This window comes from Bemisia tabaci, chromosome 3 (genome assembly GCF_918797505.1).
Source record: "Bemisia tabaci chromosome 3, PGI_BMITA_v3".
Lineage (NCBI taxonomy): Eukaryota > Metazoa > Arthropoda > Insecta > Hemiptera > Aleyrodidae > Bemisia > Bemisia tabaci.
This window is the reverse complement of record NC_092795.1, coordinates 17524108-17547688: the sequence shown is the minus strand read 5'-3', so window position 1 is coordinate 17547688 and position 23581 is coordinate 17524108. Positions and strand designations below refer to the sequence as shown.

The 23581-nt window shown below is 38.4% G+C and overlaps 1 protein-coding gene across 1 annotated transcript in view; it reads right to left on the bottom strand.

The window, feature by feature from the left end:
* LOC109044271 (7SK snRNA methylphosphate capping enzyme) overlaps positions 1-23167 on the bottom strand; it is a 30950-nt gene extending 7783 nt beyond the window's left edge. The window contains exons 1-5 of the mRNA XM_019061908.2: positions 22960-23167; positions 9875-10206; positions 8469-8858; positions 7001-7396; positions 384-888 (exon numbers count right to left, since the gene is read on the bottom strand). Of these exons, the coding sequence (XP_018917453.2) occupies positions 384-888; positions 7001-7396; positions 8469-8858; positions 9875-10206; positions 22960-22989 (1653 nt within the window). The 5' untranslated portion in view covers positions 22990-23167. The remainder of the gene's footprint in view (positions 1-383; positions 889-7000; positions 7397-8468; positions 8859-9874; positions 10207-22959) is intronic.
* Between the last annotated feature and the right edge of the window lie 414 nt (positions 23168-23581).

The following is a 23581-nucleotide window of genomic DNA, read 5'->3' as shown; positions in this document are numbered from 1 at the left end:
CTAAGAATAGTGAAAATCACTTGGCTGATGTATTTTTAAAATGGACAGCAGATTAGAAAATGTTTCCATGGAGGCTACAGAATATGCAGATAACAGAATATAGATAAATAATCATTCATGCAGACCACTTTTTCACAGATACACTGGATTTTACAATCTCATTGTTTGACACCTTTTCTAAAATAACACAACACAAAAGCAAGAACCGGTAGTCATCAGATGTATCTGGTTTAGTAAGAGAATGATACTTTTCTGAAACAACTATGAGCTACAAATAAAGGATGTTTAAAAAGATCATTCAAGGTGGCTTTTTACATGAAACATAAGGTAGCATGTTTTCAAACTCCTCAATTCAATCAACTATGTCAAAAGGAAAAAATTACCTGAACAAAAGAGACATTATGAGGGAATCCTTTTCGATGACTCGATGACGTCCCTGGCACTTGCAGAGGACCGTAAATGATAGGCATTGAGATTGGAAAGAAGTTGGTTGTTTCTTGTTTGGTTGACAGCTCTGGTGGGGCTGTAGATGTAGATGGTCCTGCTTCCAAAGGAGTGGTAGAAGAAGCGGTTGAAGAAACAGGAGCAGCAGAAGTAGATTCAGATGGTATGCTTTCGTTTCTCTCCGGAGTGAAATGAGGATTAGATGGCGAATTAACACAATTGATGTAATGTTTGATATTAGTCCTTGCAACTTGAATCAATTTTTTATCTATGTCTAAGCCTACAATACTGCGTGCACCAAAATCACGAGCAATAGTTAAAGTTATGTGTCCAATGTTACAGCCGATGTCTAGAACATCTTTATCAAAAAATAGTTCTCTTCGCTTAGTGAAACACTTGATTCGTGGATCTGTTTCAAAATGAGGGTTGCGATACCCGTAATACCTAGAAAAATTAAAAACAGAATGTTACAACAAATCAAGCAATCTTACACATAGATAACATGAATTAAAACGAATGAAACAGTGAGATTTTTTATACTTAGACACTTCGGTCTGTTTGACTGAAATCATCCTAACCACATTTCAAGTTTGAATTTATCTCATGTTTTACCTCTTTAAAAGAGGACAAAAAACAACTAGAAACTTTTTGAGAATTTCCCCTACATTGGAGTATGTCGACGGTGAAATTACCAAACCACGTATCTCGTTTGCGGTGTTTAAAAATCTACGCTCACATTTTATTTTTTTGAAACAGACCAAATCAATATCATTCCTTGAAATTTTCACAGAATTTTCTTCGCACGAAGAGGAAAAATCACAGAAATTCTCAAGACTGGACATTACGTAGTTTTTCATTTAAAAAATAAAGTATGACAGGAAGTCTGCGACGTCGCAAACCGAGATACGTGGTTTGGTAGTTTCACCATCGATGTACGCATAAAATTTCAAATCATAATTCTGAACAAATAAATCATGACAGATTATGCAAAGCCTGACACAGTTCCGTTGTTTCTGGTTAAATCTGTTCAGTGATGTGGAGAAATTTGCAGAACAGATTTTTTCCTGAAAGATGACCTTTTTTGGCTAAATGATCCATTCAAATGAAAAACTTTAGCTAGAAAAGTAGCTGATGATCTTTGACTGATGAACATGTGAAAAATTAAAAAAAAGTCAAGTTAAAATCATGGCGTCTAGAACTCTTGACCATACTCATTCCCTGATTTTACCCGGAATCTCAGAGGTTCATTCCCTAATGATAAACTGAAGTTCTTTCCCACTTTCCCAGAATTTTTTTGAGAAAAACTATGTAATTCTCAAGAGTTTCACATATAAGTATATATTTTTTTCATCTTTCAGCCGATTCTTTGGCGCACATGAGAATTTTTCGTTCCAAAAGCGTTTCTGATGTTCATATTATCTGGTCAATAAAAGCTTCTCTATTATTCTGACGATTTAAAGATTCAAGAGGTTAATAATGGCTGCTCAGGTGCAGTGACATAACCCTTAAAATTGTCTCTAACCGGTGGAAGAGATTCCCTGATTTTACTCTGATTTTCCTTAAATTTTTCATTCCCTGATGAATCCCCGTTATTCCCAGTTTTTCCTGATCTGACACCAAGGCTGCAATTGACCAAGCTTAGTTTTCAGTTTAGTCTAAGAACATAGCCCTTAAATAATTGATTTTTCTTTTTAAAAAATTGTGTCTACCCTTAAATCTACTCCACAGATTAGTCGAAAGATTACAAGGTCACAATACCAAGAAATTTGGCACCAGCAGAGTTCTGATATTTTTTTAAATGGTGTTCCTTATGGCCTCTTGAGCACAATGAGCTTATAAAATCAAACTTTTTATATACTGACATCGTTCTTGAATTGCACTGAATGTTGAAAACTAACTAACTTGGTGACTGGAATAACTTAAGTTTTTGATTACTTCAGAATGACACCATACCTTGCAGTGCTTAAATTTAAGCCTTTACAAAAAAACCTACAAATGATCGTTTTAAAAATTTTAACCCTACAACCACTACACCATAGGAGGCTGATATATAGATTCATTTTTCTGCAACTCCGGGGTCACAGAAGAATGGACTTCCATACGTCAGATTTACTAAATATTATGCGTGTATTAATATTCTTATTTGAGTTTGTTTATTTATTTTGTAAATTTTTTCAGTTTCTGGGACCGATTCTTCTTTGGTCTCAAAAACTAGTCATATGCTGTTATGCACACCAATGTTGAGGTCAACCTATTAGTCTGTTCTCATATGTACATCCGTGTGCAACTTTCTGAAAAAAGTTGGTGAGTGGTATCAATCTCTTCGTTATGATGTCTAGAATCAGAATTTGGATGGTGATAACCTTGAAAATCGTGCAGGAAGCGCCTAAAGCCCAAAAACAAAATGGCGGCCGCTCGCTAGGCCTTATTTTTGAAAATTCCGTATTATGGCATGTGAGGTATCGATTCCTATGTTTTTTGGGTCGTAAAATCCGAATATGATGTTTAAAATACCCTCCGATCAAAAAAAATGTCGCAAATCCAACATGGCGGCTGAAAATACCCACCCGGCGCGAAAATCGCTGAGTTCTCATTTGGCCGTCTAGTAAGGCGGCCAATGATTGTATTGTGTGGTCCCAGGTTTCAAAACAGAGTTACAACTCACTGTACGGCCCATAAAAAAAAACCAAAATCCAATATGGCGGCCAAAATGGCCGCCGATCGAAACCTGTATTTTTGGTATCGGCGTATGGCGTCGAGTGGGGTATCGTTTCTGATGTATTTTGGGTCGCACATTACGAATATGAAGTCAAAAATTACTCTTGGCCAATATTGAAGCTCGTAAATTCATCATGGCGGCTAAAATGGCAGGCATGGATAGAATAAAAGCAATTACACACAGCGGTAGTCCTGATTTAATACATTTGTGGGGCCTCTCAAACCAAATTCAAAGTTAAAATTCATCTGATCACACGTATACGCCTTTGCCATCCATTTTGACACAATGAATGACTGCTCTTAAAGCAGTCTTGAATCTAGGAAGCACTCTGTTAGGCGTGCAAACTTGATATAATGACTGAAAAATCATGTTTTTTTTTCGTCGGATTACACATATTTTACTGGTATCTCTGGTAATCGATAATTAGATATTGCAAAAATCAAACATTCCCGGTTTTTTTCACATAGAAGAAATGAATTAACCGACAAATAAGAGGAGACATGCGGCTGAATTTAAGAACAATGTTTTCATTATGGTTGCGCGCGCTCTCTGCAGTCTCAACTTTTTCGAGCAATTTGAGAATACGACGAATCCTTTCCAGTGCAAGAATTCAGAGCTAACCCATATTCTCACGAATCGCGTTTTTCCGAAAGAGGACTGCAATTTTGTCAATAATGTTGCAGAAATTGGCAAAACTGCTGAGAAACAATTTTTTTCTGAAAGAATTGAAAAAAAAAACACTCCGTTTTGGTCTCGTATGACAAAAATTAAAGATAATTCATTTGCATCGGCATCAAAAAAGATAAAAGTATGCCACAAAGACCGTCTAATTGTCATGAAAACGGATTTTTCTTTAATTTCAAGATTGTTAATTGCATCGCGACGTCGGCCTGATGTCGATGTAAAATTTAACATCAGCACATACGAGTTCTCCGCGTTGCCTAAATCATTATTTGGTCCCGACGGCAGAATGCTTCACTACACAAATAAATCGAAACTCCTGTCCATTTTGGAATCTCTACCAGGAACTTCAATACAACAAGCAGATGAAGGAAATTCCTCATCAGTCACTAATGAATCGCCAGACTTGAGTGGAAAAAAAGCAGCCATAATAGACGGTATGGCTCTTTTACACTGCTACTTCAAGCCAGCAGGGCTCAAGACGTGCGAGGATCTCGCAAAGGATTTTTCCAACTGGTTGATTAAAAAATTCAGCTGTTACGATGAAACTCATATTGTTTTTGATACTTACCAAGCTAATTCTCTGAAAAATGACACAAGAGTACGCCGTCAGCAAGGTAATGAACCAATTCATTACAAAATATCAGCAGACATGAAAATTGCATCTATTTCAATGGGAAAACTTCTGGCCCATGACAAAACGAAGGATAATTTGACTAACTTCCTTTCTATTCAAATTTTGAAGTCAGCAAAGATTAAGAAGTTGAAATTTATTGTGAGTTGGAGAAACAACGTGCAATCTTCGGATGGCACCGATGTGCAGTGCCTTCAAACAACGCAAGAGGAAGCTGACACAAAAATGATTCTACACGGTGTTTTTGTCGCTACAAAAGGAGTAATTAGCACACACATATATTCACCTGATACAGATGTGGTAATTTTAGCTTTGCGACGCATCCCCATGCTCACCGCTGAAGTTGGAATGTTTATAGGGCAGGGTATGAAAAAGTTTATTGACCTACTTCCAATTTACAACGCCCTTGGACCTCTTAAAGCATCTGCTCTTGTAGGCTTGCATGCGCTGTCAGGCGCTGACATTACAGGATCCTTTGCACATAAGGGGAAACCAAAATGGTGGAAAACCTTTCAGTCCGCAGATAATGAATTATTGGAAGCATTAGTACAGCTTGGGAAAACATCGCTCCTACCTGAAGACGTTAGAGCACAGCTAGAGAAATGTGTTTGTCAGCTGTACCTTCCAAAGACCACATTAACAGATATAGGCGATGTAAGATGGTGGCTGTTCTCCAAAAAGCAATGCCAAGATGAAAATCTGCCTCCCACAAAAGCAGCCTTAAATCCAGCTCTTCTGAGAGCACACTTACAAGCTTTAGTTTGGAATCAGGATCTGGTTCAATTCCCTGAAACCCCTTCACCTATCAATTTTGGATGGCAAAAAGTTGAGGACAAATATGAGCCGATAACCTCAACTATTCCTTGCATTCCAGACTTGGTCTGGGAACTTTGCCGATGCAACTGTGTTAAAAAGCGCTGCACTTTACCTTGCGTCTGTAGGTCACAAGGGTTAAAATGCACAGAAATGTGCAAATGTGAAGGTGATGCTTCAAATTGCGACAACATAGAATCCTCCGATGATGAGGGAGAAGACGAAGAGGCCATTGATGAATCCAGCGACAGTTGTGATGAGTAAATCAATCAGAACTCAAGATATTTTCTCAGAGCTTCTATACTTAAAATGTTAATATGTTAAGGAAAAATTGGCAAGGTAACATGGTAATTGGTAAGGTACTAGGGTATGGCATGGTCATATAGTGTGGCATGGTACTATGGTAAGGTAATATTGTATGGCATGGTAATATTGTAAGGTAAGACGGTATGGCATGGTAATATGTGAAGGTATTTAATGATTTTGGGTAATTTGAGGCAAAATCTATATAACACAACTTTTAAATTGAAAATACATTTTTGTAATCATTGAAGGAAATACATCGAAAAACATGATTCATCTACTTTGCTTATTATTTATTTGCCCAAACACACATAAAATCTTCTAACAGTGTTAAGTCTTACTCGCTTGTCGGGTCCAGTTTTAGACTTTTGTGAGTATTTTGTACTTTTATTTTTATTCGCGGCCGATTAGCAGACTTTGCAGACAAATTCTCCTGGATACTCCGATAAGAAACTTCGCAAAAGGTAAGTACACCCTAAAATTTGATAGCCGTCCCGAGGATGCATGGTTTCACTACTTACCTCGACATCCACATTTTACGTGGTTATTTTATCATTTAAGATCGGCTATTGTAGCAGCCATTTATAGTGTCAAAGTGGATGGCAAAGGCGTATACGTGTGATCAGATGAATTGTAACTTTGAATTTGGTTTGAGAGGCCCCACAAATGTATTAAATCAGGACTACCGCTGTGTGTAATTGCTTTTATTCTATCCATGCCTGCCATTTTAGCCGCCATGATGAATTTACGAGCTTCAATATTGGCCAAGAGTAATTTTTGACTTCATATTCGTAATGTGCGACCCAAAATACATCAGAAACGATACCCCACTCGACGCCATACGCCGATACCAAAAATACAGGTTTCGATCGGCGGCCTGGCCGCCATATTGGATTTTGGTTTTTTTTTATGGGCCGTACAGTGAGTTGTAACTCTGTTTTGAAACCTGGGACCACACAATACAATCATTGGCCGCCTTACTAGACGGCCAAATGAGAACTCAGCGATTTTCGCGCCGGGTGGGTATTTTCAGCCGCCATGTTGGATTTGCGACATTTTTTTTGATCGGAGGGTATTTTAAACATCATATTCGGATTTTACGACCCAAAAAACATAGGAATCGATACCTCACATGCCATAATACGGAATTTTCAAAAATAAGGCCCAGCGAGCGGCCGCCATTTTGTTTTTGGGCTTTAGGCGCTTCCTGCACGATTTTCAAGGTTATCACCATCCAAATTCTGATTCTAGACATCATAACGAAGAGATTGATACCACTCACCAACTTTTTTCAGAAAGTTGCACACGGGACTGGATTTTTGTACATATGAGAACAGACTATATGCTAAAATGAGATAAAAAGAAAAAATACAAGAAACGATGGATGATTGTTCAAAAATACATACCGATTGTAATTTCCATAGTGAAACCTGGCATTCTTATCATTAAATTTTGGTGTTTTTTGTCCTTTGGCTACTTTCTCTACCCTAATTCCAGGCATATGTCGAAATTTTGAGGCAGTGATCCTCGGCTGTGGTACAACAGGACTAACTATTTTATCTTTAATATCAGACTTCCACCCTTTTTCAGCACTATCATGGGGTTGTGATTCCATCGACAATCGTAGATGATCTCTCGGAGGAGGATGATGAGGCACTATGAACTCTTCTCGAGGAGTTGGGGTGATTTCTTCTTTAACCGTTGCTACTTCTTCTTTGTTCTTTACATTTTGCGAGGCAACGTCACAACATTCAGTGGAGTCCTGCTTTTCAGCGTTAGCACCTTGGTCATCAGTAACTAGTCTGCAATAACATAAAAAGTTATAAGAATTTGATAAAAGAGTGAGACAATAGCAAACAAGGACAAGGAGGCTCAAACAGAACATGGTTCTAAGCAGGGTGATTATGACGCCACAAACCCTTGCATTGATTAATTTCCTGATATGAATAAAATCAGCCAGGAAAATCTACATTGTTACAAATTGGAATAAATGTTACTCTTTTAATATCAATTTGCTTCCATCGGTGAAGATTTTGGTAAAAATTGATTGAGTACATACTGGTCACTAAAAGAGTCTCAACATGTGTACACCAAATTTTCAGGGATGAGAAAAAAACTGGATTTGGGTAAGTAATATCCTCTAGTTGACAGGAAACGGTGACTAGATTCCTCAAGAACATATAAAAAAACTTTACAGTTTAAGAGGTTTTTTGCCAATAGACAGCATTATGGGTGTTAAACTTAGAGGATGCAGATAGCTGATTCTGCTTTCTAAAACTTCAAGATCAATGGGCAAAGTGCAAAACCACGTATCTCCGTTGCAATGCTTAAAAGTTCCTTTCCAATTTATTTTTTCGAAGAGAGACAAGCCAACTTTAGAGCTTGAAATTCATACGGAATATTCTGCTAACATAGAAGGAAAATCAAGAGGGTTTTCAAATAATACCATTGACTAGTTTTCTAATGAAAATGTCAAGTAAACAGGAAGTCTGCAACCTCTTAAATGGAGATACATGGTTTCACACTTTGGCCATTGATATGTTGATGAGATACATAGGTCTTTACTTCAAGTGTTCTAAATACTCTGAAAATTATCAATATTAAGTGATCATGGGTTTTAAGGACCAGACTCATCGTCTTCAAGCAAAAGATCAATCTTATAATTTTAGTTTTTCTCTGTGCCTGCCCAGGGGAGTTTTTCCCACGACCATTTTCTAAGATTCCGAAAATTATTGAACACTATTTTTAAGCAGGTTCAATGAGAATTTACTAAAGTGGTGATCGAGTTCCTTAGAGAAAACTTATTTTACACCTCTGAGGGGGGCGTGTGAAAAGTATAATGAATGAAAGCTTGGTAGTAGAGTTCGTATTTACCTGGCTGCCTCGATTTCTTTGTCGGGAGTATCCTTTGGAACTGTCTCTGCTCGCTGAGCGACCGGTCTTGGAACGATAAAAGGACCAGAGGTTGCAGTTGGACTGATGGTCTCTGAATCAGATTTACTCACATTTTCACCATTTGAAATGTTAGTCGTAAGAGCCGTCAGGCTGCTAGAGGAATTTGACTTTTTGTGAGGCCTTTTCTTTTTTCTCCTGGATATCCGCTTGATTGGTGATATATTTAATTGGGCTTCATACTCAGCCTCATCTTCACCGGACATTAAATATGCATCATCACTAAATTGTGGAACTACAGCTTCCACTTCAGGTCGCCGGCGTTTTGGGGTTGGTAACGGTGATGACTTTGGTGTCACGGCATTCATTGCCCTGTGAAAGAAAAGATGAAGAAATTAGATCGAATTAGAGTTATTGATTAACTAGAATTATTCAAAATTCCTTGCTTGGCATTTTTAACCCTCAGCTCTCATAAATTTTGAGGGGTAAATAATATGAAAATGTTGAAAAAATGAGCTTGAAAAAGGTAGCACTATTACTACCACTAATTTAAGAGATGAGAGTGCTGCCAACCACAGCAAGAATGTTGTTCATCAATTTCAGATTAATAACACTGATTAATAAATAAATTGGCACACTGTATTTCCATCCTTTTCGTGAATCACTGTCATTTTCTTACTCCTACACATTTCCATCATAAAATTTAATTTTACTTGCAGCTAAATTTGATTAATGTTTTGTTGTTACTCCTACACATTTCCATCATTAAATTTAAATTTATGACAAATCATTCTAAAATTTCTCAAAATTTCTTGTGGATACTTAGGTACTCAGATCCGTACTTGGTTTTGCTGGATTTTTTTTTTTTTTTTTTTTTTTTTTTTTTTTTTTTTTTTTTTACAGATTTATCAACAAACAAATTAAATAATTCTGAAAATTAATGTCCTTACTTAAATGAGGGGTAGAAGCATGCATACTTCCATCAACAAGAGGAAAGCTTCAACTTTTGACCATAGTACTTATGTCAGGGTTGCCGCAGAATTTAGAAAATGAAATTCCCTAACACATTTTGGTAAAATTCCCTGACAATTATGGATATGCCAGACAATTAAAAAGATGTTCTTTCTGGGCAAAATCTGTTGTTCGAATCTTCAAACCCATTTTGGAATGCAAATAAAGTTGACCTAACAATTTTTCCCACACTTTCGTCATTTTCCCTCACATTTCCAGGTTTTCCCTGACTTTTTAAAATTCCCTAAAATTTCCCGGTTTCCCTGGTCGTGGCAACCCTGTTATGCTGTTTATTTTTGAAGAGAAGCATTGCATAGAATTTTCATAGGGGGAATTTTAACTTCTTAATTTAGTTACAGAAACACGCGCATACTCACTTGTTGATTTCTTCATCCTGGAGACTATTCAGGTTGAGAGGATCACATATATTTCCGCCCAGTAAGAACTTGGTGGGTGGAGCGAAATTTTGGGTATGGAGGCAGTCTTTTTTACGCTTCTTGTACGGGGGCAAGAATTTATTATTTCCGCCGGCAGAGAAACTTTGGCTTCGCTTCCGGCCATGCTTATGGTGTCGATTCTCATTTTCAAACTTGGGCTTTCTTCCTCCGCCTTTGGGCACATGCTTCTCTTCCTTTTTCTCCGCTCGGCGCCCAGCCCGAGTTTCTCGCTGAGACACAGTTTCTACTTTTGCAGACATTTTCAACACATTCTGAAACAGAAAAATATTCAAAATTAAAAAGACTCAATTATCACGACACGATATCAAAACCAGGCAGCTGGTTTGGTATGGACATGTTCGGAGAATGGAAGATAGTAGGTTGCCCAGAAAGGTATTTGATTGGGTTCCTCCCGGAAGAAGGCGGCGTGGACGTCCAGTAAAAGGTTGGCGGGAGGGAGTGGAGGGGGAGATCAGACGGTGTAATCTACCCGATGATTTGTGGGAGGATCGATTCCGAAGGCGATTTGGAGTCGCAGAGCGCTCTAGTGCGCTGAGGTAGCGGCTTGATATGTATGTAAAAAGACTCAATTTAAGCCATTCATTTCAGAGAATATTGCGCCAAATGGAGAATTCGCAGGTGTCTGAATTTCATAAATTTCGTGTTTGAGTGGGCCAGATGATGTCACTAAGCGGTGCATTTCTTCACTCTCAGATCAATTCGTATACAATTTCCAATATCAGAAAAAAGTATAAGAAATACTGCGAAATCAACTCTTTGAGCACTTTCAGAAGAAGCAATAAACAAATTTACGTGCAAATTCTCCATTGCACAGCATGCATGACTATGAATCTAGCAATAATCTGAGATCGTACAAAGTTTAACTTTCAGAGGTGGGGACAAACTGTGAAGAGGTCCAAATTATGGCTAAACTTTAGAGAAATTCTTTGAAACGTGGAAATACGTATACTTCGGCCTGCAGCCTGATCGTAGACATTTATGATGGCACGACAAGAATCGAAAATCGATATGTTATGCGGCGTAGATAGGGCTATTTTAACGTTTCAACAATCAGGCTGCAGTAAAGCCATCGACATGACATAAATATGTAGTTCCTAATCAATCAACGGAAAACCCCTCGCTAAATGTCGCGCCGAGTGCAAAGCGCATACTTAATTCAATTACGATTGTCAACGTCTGAAGTAGCTCGTATTGCATAGTTATAGAAATGAGGGCGCGATGAGTTGACGCGGATCGGATCGGGTTTTTTGAAATAGCTCCTTTCCTAATCGCTAGAAATTGCATACCAGCCGCGTTGAAGGCGCGCTGAGATTAGTGCCTACTTCGATTTTCCCCCGAGGAGCTCAAATTGCATGGCCGCACAGTGGATTGAGTCAATTATTAGAGAGGTCAGACATAAAATGTTTGACTAAAACCACAAATTTTAATGTTTATTCCGTCACATTTTAAATTTCAAGGTGTGTTTCTGGAAGAGAATTTTGGGGAGGAAACCAATGGAGCCACGTTTAAAACTTCAAATTTTTGTTTAAACGGAGTTATAAGCTATTAAAGTTTCCAAATGTTGTCCGAACTCTCCTATTGACTCGATCCACTGTAGGCCGTGAGAGGAGGGCGCACACGAAAGTGGCCAAAATCGAGGAATTTCAGCAATTGGACTGCATTTTGCAATTTAGAACTATAAATTCTGGCCCAGTTTAAAAACAACGTATGTGCCATTGGTTTCCCTATTATGCACAAAGTGTTTTTTCAGATGAGCCAGAATCTATAGTTCCAAATTTCAAAATGCAGTCCAATAGAGAAACCACCGAGTTCACGACACGTACTTAATAGGCTAACTGGACCACATTTTGCAGTAAGGAACCGATATTTCCTTTTCTAAGGTATGGCACTGCAGGCGCCTGAGTAGTTGATCAACGTCGACTAATCGAACGCATAGAGAAAAAAAGGAGGTGTTTGCATTTAGGGCATCTTGGAATTTTATTGATGACGTAGGTCGGTACCGCGACTTCTATCATCGATTTTCTTGGAAATGGTGTAGTTTATGGAAAAAAACGCATTCTACATAAAGTGTTCGAAATTATATCATGAGCTGATTTAAGCAAAAAATCGGACGTTATGGTCCGTTTTTCATACTTCGAATTCCGGATGTTGCTGACCAGGTTGTACCTACCTACTTACGTCACAGGGTACACAATCCTCAAGATGCAAACACCTCCTTTTTTTCTCTCTCTATGAATCGAACGAGCCGACAGGGAACTCGATAGGATTCCTTACGAAGGATAGATCGTATTCGATAAAGGTTCGATGTATCGTTTGGTTCAGAACAACAGAACATAACCTTAAACAAAAATTTAAGGATTTTAGTTGGAAAAGCTGAGAATGAGGAAATTCCGAACATTTTCACTTTTCATTGCCACTTTGTACTCATAAGAATCAAAAATCTATCAAAAAAAAAAAAAAACGTTCCCTCAAACTACTCGATTGACTTTTGAGGCTATGTTTACATGATGAACCAATCGATATCGGTACAATCTCGGCTGTTGGATACTTGCACACCTTGAGTTCCGTATCTTAAAACAGAAGGAGACTAAAAAAGGAAGGAGGAGGATGGATTGAGAAACAAAAATACCGAAAAGCGTAGAGAGGGTTCATTCTCAAAGATGAAAAGGTATAAAACAGACACAATCATGACGAATACACATTTATTTAAGCGCGTTTCCACTAAGCAGTAAATGTCAACATTTCCTGATACGTCTTACTTATCAGACCTATTAAAGTAATGATTCCGCGGACAGTGGCGAGGCGGGAGTGATCGATAATAATCGATATTTTCCCCTTTAAAGCTATGATAAAGAATCGATTATAAAGGTACTCGTTGCGAACACTCTGTCTATCAATCGATTTACCGCAAAGCACGCCACGCCACTGTCCGCGGACTGAACATGCTAATGGTCGACTCCTTGGCGATAAGGCGGCAAAAATGCGTTCCGGAGTTTCATTTTGCCAATTTTTTGCTCGTGTTCATTCATATAAAGTACCTTTGCTCGTGTTCATTCATATAAAGTACCTTTGCTCGTGTTCATTCATATAAAGTACCTGTCCCTTAGAAGAAACAGAAAAAAAAAAAAAAGAAAAAAAAAACTTTATGTGTACATTTTAATATCCATATGAGGATTTTTCAAGAATGCAGACACGACTCGAAAAAAATCGCATTATTTCAAAATGATGATAAAAAGAGAGAAGTTAAAAACTTGCGAGGGGCTGTTCTTAAAATACAAGACGCTTTATTTGGGGAGGGGTCAAGCAGAACGTTACCAGTGGCGGGGCGTGAACGATCGATTTTCGATTTTCCCCATTAGAAGCTATGATAAAGAATCGATTATTAAGGTGTTCGTTGCGAACGCCCAGTTCATCGATACTTTTCCGTAGGTTGAAGTAGCAGATTGGTCGATATATCGCAAAGCAAGCCACGCCACCGCACGTTACACCATTTTGTTTTGACGTGTTAACAGGTAAGGACCTTCGTTACGAAAGCGTTCGGAGGTGGGAGGGAAATTGGACTGCATTTTGCAATTTGGAGCTATAAATTCTGTCTCATCTAAAAAAACACATATGTGCAGGGGAACTAATGAAAATGTGCAGGGGAACTAAACTAGGGAAACTAATGGCACATACGTAGTTTTCAAACGGGGCTAGAATTTGTAGTTCCAAATTGCAAAATGCAGTCCAATTAAGGGTCGAAAAATCCGAAATTCAGCGTTACGTATTTTATTGACGGGCTCTAAGGAGGGAGTAAAGGGCCACACGGGGCAATTTGCTGCTATTTCTTATTTACATCGATGATAAAACGCTGTTGGCGACGAAACTATGTCAGTTGTGATGGGAATGCTAAACTTCATCATATACAATACGCAACCCACATTTCAGGAGGGAAAGAGCAGACAATTTTAATTTTCTCACTTAAATTTTACTCATTTTTCTCCATATTTAATGTTCACTAACACATTCACCAGACTTCATTGTGCTGCAGTTTCGTCATTGCACCTGGGAAATCTCATACTGTGTTCAGCGATTAATCGGTGTTAATCTTTGAAAATTTCGCACTCAAACATCAAAATTACTTTTCCCAACGGTAAGAAACAAAAACAAAACCCTAAGTCAAACATAGGGCGACTCGTTAAAGCAGGTTAAAGGAAACTCTGCATATCACACTGAATTACCTAATTTGTCTGCGATTTCAAGGGCCGGCAACGTAGTAATATAGTTTTAAATAATACATTTTTCGGCAAATTGAGGATGTCGCGATACAAATCAGTCATCGGCACGAGAGGCAACGCTGGAATTAAGTTGGGGCAAAAGAGAAACAATCAAATCTTCAGCTGGTGTCGTATATGATAAACGAATTTGGATGCAACGCCTGGAACCTGGATGCAACTATTCGGGCTCCATGGATGTCCGTGCTGCATACACACGGATTTGAAGGCGTTTTGACTTCAGACACTTAACGCCTTGCCAGCGGCGCTCAGTGGAGCGAGTTAGTGAGAGGAGTCATACAAGATGTGGAAACAATAAAAGCTGTCGTTTCAAGGTCATTGCCTTTTCAAATGTAATAGACTGTCTGTTTTCGAAATAACAGCCGAATGGGACAAAAAGCCGTTTTAGACAGAAGAAGAGGAAAGAAAACAAGAAGAGGTGGACGGAAAAAAGAGACTTCTTGCAGCTAAGAATTGTTCCAAAGTAATGGAACACAACGCATGGAAGCAGTTAAATCTTACTTTTACAATTTAAAAAAAAAAAAAACCCTGAGTGGTTTCATAGTTTCTTCACAAACTTTCGGATTATTATTGAGGGTTGCGTGCGTAACCCCTGTAAAATCATTGAAATTTCATGGAAAATGCAAGTTTTCTTTTCACCTGGATGAAATGTCATTTTGTATACCTCTGGTAAAAGGGCATGATTCGCCAACAGCGAGCACTCATGCCGTGTGAGCATTCGAATGTTGCCACATTTCCTCAAATAATATTTTTTTTTAAAAACAAAATCAAGAGTATTATTCACTAAAATTTTCTGGCTCAATACATTTAAGCGCGAATAAAATTATCTGAAGAATTCGAAGATGAATATTCGTAGGTTGTCTGGAAAAGTCGCAATTTATTGTAATTTTGGCAACGTTCGAATATTCATATGATGGCGGTCATCCGTAGCAAGGCAGTGCTGCCGGGCTAATTGTAAGTCAGTCAGCAGTATGAATGTAGAATTTCCAATTTACAGTAAAACGCAAATATACGTGGAATCTTGAGGTCGCACTCTCATCCGCAATCATGGGCGCAAATTTTTCAATTTTGGTTTTTAGGTAAAGTGTATCTTATATTTTGAAACAAGCAAAATCATATTTTGAAATTAATGGTGGACTTACGGCAAAATATGAATTTACTCCGCCGTGCTAAGGCAAAACGCCGTACAGAAATTCGAGAGTTGCCAAATTTTCCTAGATAAAACAAGCATTTTTGAAGTAAATTATACATATTTTTCCGTGAAATTTTCCGATACTTTAGGTTATATTGCGAACAAAATTGTGAGAAAAATTGGAAGGAAAGTATGAATAATTTTCCCAGTAAACTCGTTTATTATGGAGGGAAATATGTCAACGTCTAGAGGTCCGTACGAGGTTTTTCCTTAGCGCGACAGTACTGCTCTTCGCCTTATTGTTAGTGAGGCAGAATATTCACCGGTTACACGCAAGCGCGCAATTTTCAACCACTGCCTAAATGATGCATGCATGTAGAGGAATCACGTGTGCCAACTAATTGTAAGATTCGCAAACCAGAAAAAAAATTCCGCGGCTATACTGCTGTAACCCCATTAAGGGTACTCGCACGCCACAACATTTGCAGCGCCGCACGTACGTACAACTTCGGCGTATTCTCATTTTTTCCCCTCTCATCTTTCACTTTCATCACCGGAGTCTCTTAATGGTCTTTTTCTCTCTTAAAAAAAAAAAAAAAAAAAAAAAAAAAAAAAAAAAAAAAAAAAAAAAAAAAAAAAAAGGCGTTCAAGAAGGGGGAGCTTGCAAGTTTTCCCCGATATCATTTTACTTTTCCTCCATTAAGGAACATTGTACATGGATAAACTTTTCGAGTCCTTAAATTTTAATTTTCTTTTAGTCCGCTCTTCAGCTCTCTCGAATAGATTTCTCTGATTTTTTGGGGGTACCGGCAGGTACCACTGGATAAGCTAGTCTTTTCGTATTTTTTTTATAATAATGACTCAGGTTTTTTTTTAATACAACGTGCTAAAACAGTGTTTATTAACCATATATTTTAATCTTAAAATATTATCATTCAATTCGTGTTTCACGTCAAACTGGTGCGGTGACCCACAGCAGCAAACAAAGAGTACGCCGGCAAAATATGAATAAAAAGGAGTACTTAAATGTACTCGCAAATAACTGATAGATAAAAAAAAGAAGAAGAAAAATCCATGTACTTAGTTTTCAAAGTGTGAGCAAACGAAAGCGATGAATAGCTGAGGAAAATACGTATGCACAAGTTCACGTTTCGCATGTGCGAGCTGTTACTGGCCGAGGCTGTCAAGTGACAGGACAAACGTGCGAAACGTAAAGAGAGGATAGGAATAATCGTAGCAGAACGTACACGAAATACAGGGTGATTCACAAGTCAGAGTCCATCGACCAATTGCCCTTGTTGATATTTTACGAGTTGCACACACAAATCTGGCAATACATCTCTTATTTTTCTCCATGGATATTCTTCAGCCTTCGGAGAAGGGGAGGGGGGCGACCCTCCCTTTAAAATTGTGAGCTCGTAGTAAAACCCCCACTTATGAATTCAGGGGCTTGGAGGAAAAAGCGCAATAACTGGAGTTTGGGAGCGCGATAACTCCCAATGGGAAAAAATTTTGGCCGCGAAAAAATTTTGACTATGGAGACAAGAAAAAATCCGGAAAATTGTAATAGAATATCTAAGTAATAGAGAAGATACCAAAGTATCTCGCAGAAAAAATGAATTGTTTCTGTAGTAGGTATACCATCAGGGACGCTGCAGTATTTCAACTACGCCGAACGGACAAAATAACAATTTTGAAATTACCGACGATTTTATAAAATCATGTCCATGTTTCTGAATCATAACACTCAATATTGATACTCCAATAGTTCTCTCCGTAATCTCTCGTGTTTAAAATTAAAATGTATTATCTTGATGAACCTACATATTGTTAGTGATTCTTAATAATCTGTGCTTCTTGTTGTAAATTGAAAGATGTAAATTAAAAAATAATCCAATTATTTATAAAAAGCAGCCGCTCAATTGTAGGGGATGCAATCCTGACAATCCGCACTTATGGAACGTCCTGTGCTTCGATGCGCTGAGCCGTCAGCTGAGAACGCGTCACACGTTGAAAGCGCTGCGGCCAAACTTACTGCTTAGGAAAAGCTGCGGGAAAAGTTAGAGAGAACATAAAGGAGGCGGTCGAACTGCATTCGACATTAGGATGATTTTTGTAATTTTAGATACCGATATTTTTTTCTCCAATTTTCAGTCTTTTAAGAGGGCTTTACTGCCGTGATAGGGAAAAGAGCAGTAAGTGTCACATTTTCGAAATAGAGTTTCCTTCAAAATTCGTCTAATTTCTTTCAGATGAAATCACTGAAATAACTAAAATGGCAAAATTTATCATATTTCCATGAAAACGAGACATGTGTAAAAGCCGGCAGCGAAAGCGCACACAAAATGGCATAGTTTCAGACAAAATAGCAGCAAGTGACATTATTCCTCCAGAGAGCCAATGAAATCAGTGCCTTCAAATAAAGTGCGCCGCCTTCTTCTGCCGATTTCTAACCTGAAAATGTGTTTGTTGCTTGTCCGAAACGCAACCACGAAAGCATGCAGAGGATAGCACTTACGGCTGTCTTGCCCAACACTAGCCTAATATGAAAATGAATGAAACACTCCTTTTTTGTAATAGAAATAAAATCGGTCGATTTTTAATCCAAACGATTTCTAAGAGTCTTTCGGATGATTAGTGGTAATTTGACACAGAACAGAGGCTTCTTCCGATAAAAGTTTCCGGTCATAAAAGCTGCTGAGCCCGTTTTCTCAAAACTTCATTTTTGCACTTACTTACTGTTCTCTTCGCTATCACGGCAGTTTAGATAGGTGAGCGTTTAATTCTCGTAAGAGTGCAAGCAGTGGAACGCATCTCCATATTTACAGCGATGATCTGGGTTAAATTAGTAAGAAGCCCTGCATCCTCAATACTATGGGGTATAGTTTTGTTCCCAGCCTGTGTACTAAAACTGCAGCGAGGTTGCCAAAATAATTCAAAGGGTATCGGCAGTATCGCCGGTAATACCTGGAGACGTCCCCATTGATTAGCCCAACGATGCCTTCACAATAATGTGACAGCAAAAAACCCGAGAGAAAAAAAGAAAAAAAGTGGCGATGTTCATCTACACTTATTTGAACTTGAGCATTCCGAATTTCGGCGACTAAATTTCAACGGTGTTCCGCAGATTGGAAATTTGGCACGCCTGTCAAATCAAACGTTTGTCAGCATGATTGCCAAACTATGACTTCGCAATAAAAGGAAAACATCAAGGCAAACAAAAATGCAATATACTTTAGGATTTTCAGGATTTTACTGTGAATCCTGACCTAACACTTATACTTACAACTCCCGGAAAAAAACGGTCTTTCGCGAAGACGGAACGGAGGAAGGGGGGGGGGGGGGGGGAGAGCAAAATCGTCTCTACGAACTTATGCAGTTCCCCTACGAAACACATCAAAATACATATTCCCATCAACCTCGCACTCTCTTAAAATTTACCAGTTAAAATGGTTGGCCTGAATTCATACTTCCCTTTATAAGGTGATTCTATGTGATATAGGGACGAGATACGCCACCATGTTGCGTTGCTATGCGGTTTACGTCTTTGAGAAGTAATAATTATCGTAATGTACAAGATAATGCAAGAAACTGATCCGTAACGTGTAGCAGCATTGATACTGAGTGGAATGACACAAAATTTGTTAAGATTCATCGAAAATTAATATTTGAAACTACGATAAAGGACGTCGCCCGTTGACTCAGTGTGTAAGAGAGAGTCTTTATAGCGCTATCTCTCTCTTACACATTGAGTCAACGGGCGACGTCCGCTATCGTAGTTTCAGGTATTTATTTACGATGAATGTCATTCTACTCATTGTCAGTATCAATGCTGCTACACGTTATGGATCAGTTTCTTGCATTATCATGTACATTACGATAATTATTGCCTCTCCAAGACATAAACCGTGAAGCAGCACAGCGTGGTGGCGGATCTCGGCCCTAGATCACATATAATCACCTTTAACAGATGCTCGAGGGTAGGGATGGTCGAATATTTAGATATTCGAATATTCGATATTCGATTTATCGGCATCGAGATAATCGCACCACATTCGAATATTCGCAATCGCAAATTCGAATAATCGCATTCAAAAGTATCATAAGTGTCATTTTTCTCTCACGGTTCATCAAAAATCAAAAATCGGAGCAATAATCGAAAATATTCGAATATTCGCTTCCGAACTATTCGCAATCGCAAGATTCGAATTCTCAAATAATCGCAATAATCGCATTCGAAAAGTTTCGTAAATTCGAATAATCGCATTCGAATTCGATATTCGTCCATGTCTACTCGAGGGGTGTTATTCAAGGGAGGGGATCGGTGGGACAGGGCTATCGGTTTTTCCGAACTTTAACTGCTTTTGAAATATTTGGCCAAAAATTGATACTATCTGGAGCATTTTTTAAACCATGCATCCCCTGATCTCGCACAATTATCGCCACCTCCAAAAGTCAGCTGAAATCAAGTTCCCTGACGGATCGTCGCTGAAAATCTTCAGGAGCCGCGTGAAAAAACGGCGAGTGCCGGTAAACTTTCGCGGTCATGTTGCGCGTCGTTTACAAACGTTCCGTCGCACAGTGGATCGAGTCAATAGGAGAGCTCGGATAAAATTTGGAAACTTTAAAACGCTTAAAACTCCGTTTATACAAAACTTTGAGGTTCTAAAAGCTGTTCCATTGGCTTCCTCGTGAAATTTTCTTCTTTGAGCACCCACAGAAATTTAAAATAGACGAAATCAACACCATTATTTGCAGTTTTAGTAAAAAATTTTATGTCCGACCTCTCAAATTGACTCGATCCACCGTGCGTCGTCACAAGTTAGATGGCTAATTATTAATATCTTGAAAACGGAGAGTCTATTGAGAAAATTTCATGCCGGTTGGCTCGTGGAGGCATTTATAACCCCCCCCCCCCTCCCCCCCAATGCCAAAAAATTAAGGACGGAAGCAGATCAGTAAGCTGCGAAGTAATAGCCAAGTCCAGCTTTTATCCTACTGTGTATATTAATATTATCCTTCTATGTATTAAAATCCTAGTGGTATACTTGGGGATAAAATTGTGAGCACTGTTTGGACCACACCAGTATAACAACCTAGTTTTGAGATATTCCCGGTGATACGGCTCAGCATGAATTTTAGCACAAAGAAGCTTTTTTTTGAATTTTTAGTTTCAGTCTTAGAAATACCCTATAGCGAAAGCCGTGAGCACATGTCTGATTTCGCCCGCATAATCGAGCGTATGCAACCCGGCCCACAGTGGAGTTAAAATGGTTGCGTGTTGGGTCCGAACCTATAACTTCGAATATTCTTCCCTTGTTTCACGCTCCGCGCATTATTCAAGTGGATTCCAATGCCGAGTTTGTATTTTGGAAAGGCATTTCAGTTGGTTTATATCTACCGCGAGATTTTGTTTGTTGTTTTGTTTCTGTTAACTGCTGAAGCACTTGTAGGAAGTTCTACGGGATATTTTTGGATGATTCAACTCCAAGGAAGATAATGGAAAGCGACGAAATGAATTTTAAACAGAAAATTGTTTTGCTTAAATTAATAATTTAATGGAGAGAAAGACAGGGACAGTATTTATTCCGCTTCACTCACATACGACAAGAGCCTAAAATATCAGTTCCTTATCGGAGAATGTGGTCCAATTGTTCAAGCCTCTTCTCATAATCATGCCATCGTACTTCCAATTTTTTTAGTGAATAGCATTGATTTTAACTTTTCCAATGATCCTCATGAGGCTGGCAGTGAGACAAATCTCCGAGTGAGCCACAGGACACTCGGGGCAGCCCTCTGGTAAAATTTACTTTTTACCTACATTAAGTACGCCATTTTATTTTTTTACAGACATATTATTGGTTGAATCTGTTTGAAAATTTCACTGAATTTAATTGGCACCACAAAGAAAATTCAGCAAACTTTTCTGACAGCTTCTTTGAACGATTTCTCTCTAAAAAATAAAATGGCGGCGGAAATTTTTAAACGACACATGGCGCTTGTGGTACTTTAGCCGGAAGGTGACCAAACATTGCCCCGGGAGATTGGGGTTGTGGTGCAGCTTCTTGCATTCAATTTTCTTCATTTGAAAGGGTAAACAATATGCCCTCTCAAGAGTTTAAATATTAAAGTTGTGCACATCAAAATCTTAATTCTCTTTTTCTACATATTGGCGCTCATTCCTGATTGAAAAATAAGACCAAATAAAAACTCAAAGCATAATTCCATGCTTAAAACTGAAACCAGACACTCAATTTTATCAGGGATGACAACTTAGTACCTCTTTTTTAATGATAATTAATCCAGGATAGGTCAATTTTTTTTTACATAACATGATCCTATTTTAAATACCCCCCACGAACAATTCTCTTCATATACTCCCCTTGTCTCTATCAAGGTACTTTTACTTGCAAAAACTTTAAAAAAAATCATTTAATTATTATAATCTTACTTTCAGATCATAAGAGCTTCGTTAAGTTAATAATTAACCTGCCATAGAATTTTTAATATTGGATACAAGTTAAACTGTCGGTCCCCTATTTGGTTGGCACTAACTTTGATAACAAGACTTTCGACACCAGACAGCCCTAGCTAGTCAGTTTGGTCAACGCTCTGTAAATCTCTTTCTACCGAAGAGTTGAGGACAGCTTCTGGTACAGCATCACCACCCTCTAAGATGGTCCGTAACTCCGTACTTTATTTTGAGGTACAACTTACTAGAACCCCATTCAGATTATTTTTCCTTTTTAACTGTATGCGTAGGATAGGATATTCTGTGCATACAGCAAAAGAGGAAAAGTAATCTGAGTTGGGCTCTACTCAAAAATCTTAGCTATTATTTTGGAAGATAGCGGATCTTTGATTGTTAAGGTATTAAAATTTGAAGTGGGTCTTTAATCGGTGCACAAATATAAAGCTCCCGCGGGGGGTTGTGGATACAGAGCAGGACTCTGCAAGGAAATAATGCGAGAAACCTCTGAAGTTCAGCGATTTGAACAAAATGACATGCCTTTGCAGTCTGCGATGCTGACTGATGATCAGAGATAAACAGTAGAGCACAAAACCAAAGCGGCTATCTGTTTCAATAAAAAAAATCCTAGAAATAGAGAATGATTGAATCTTACTAAACCCTTGACAACCAAATTAAATAAGCCCATAAAGTTTTTCAGCTCTATGGAGACACTCGCAAACACATTCCAATCAAACTGAAAAAGATAAACATCTGACGCATACCTCCTACCAAGAGATCACTGCTGTGAGATACAGATGCGTACAGTACTATTGAAGCAAATCTTTATGATAAGGGAAACTTATCACTAAAATGTATTTTTTATCACAATTTCGATGAAAAATTTAAAAATACCTGGGAAGACGTAATGAAGAGCCTGACAAGATCATTGAAAAACACAGAATTGACAAAATTAGAATCAGCCATCAAAACATGTATACAAAATCACAGAAAACACGTTTTTGAATTATGGCACCAACTTCTACGGGCATGCGCAGTAGCTACCTGCGAAACTAGGCCCATTCTCCAATGATGGAAGCAAACAATTAAAGGATGGCTTGATAAATGGAAGAAAATTAGGAGGCCTCACCTGAGCTAGATGTGAAAATATGAATACCATAGACCACAAATAGGACTCCGCGGCAGTTTCAGGGCAGATTTGCACTCATTTAGGGACAAAATTAGGCACAATCCGAGGGGAAGACAGAACGTTTTTCGACGGTCGACACGCGTACTTCCTGAACAACGGTTTGAAATAGACTGAAAAATTGAGGAACAAACGATCAAGAACGACAGCCTGCTGTTGGTTCGTTCACTAACGTTCCCTAGGATCGTCGTTCCTCTTCCGAGAACCACTCCCTTCGTCACGTGACGTATTGTGACGTTTTCCTTCTTTGTAGCGTGAAGTCAAATTCGACGCAATGTTATCAAATCATACAAAAAAAAGTTTTTTTTTATGTTTACATATAACGTTAAAATGCAAAATTTAAGCAATAAGAGGCAGCATTCTTTGCTAGGAGAGCTCTGAAGCGTGGTGGTTATAGTAAAGGGTCGCTGTTTTTCCTTGCGGCTGATTCGCCAAAATTACGTCATCAACATGACATTTTGGTTTCCGTGTAAGTCGAAATTTAGTGGATTTTGAAATCGACTTAAACCGTATTTTGAGTAGAAAAAGAAGCACTTTCAATGAGAGATGTTCACCACTTCATTTT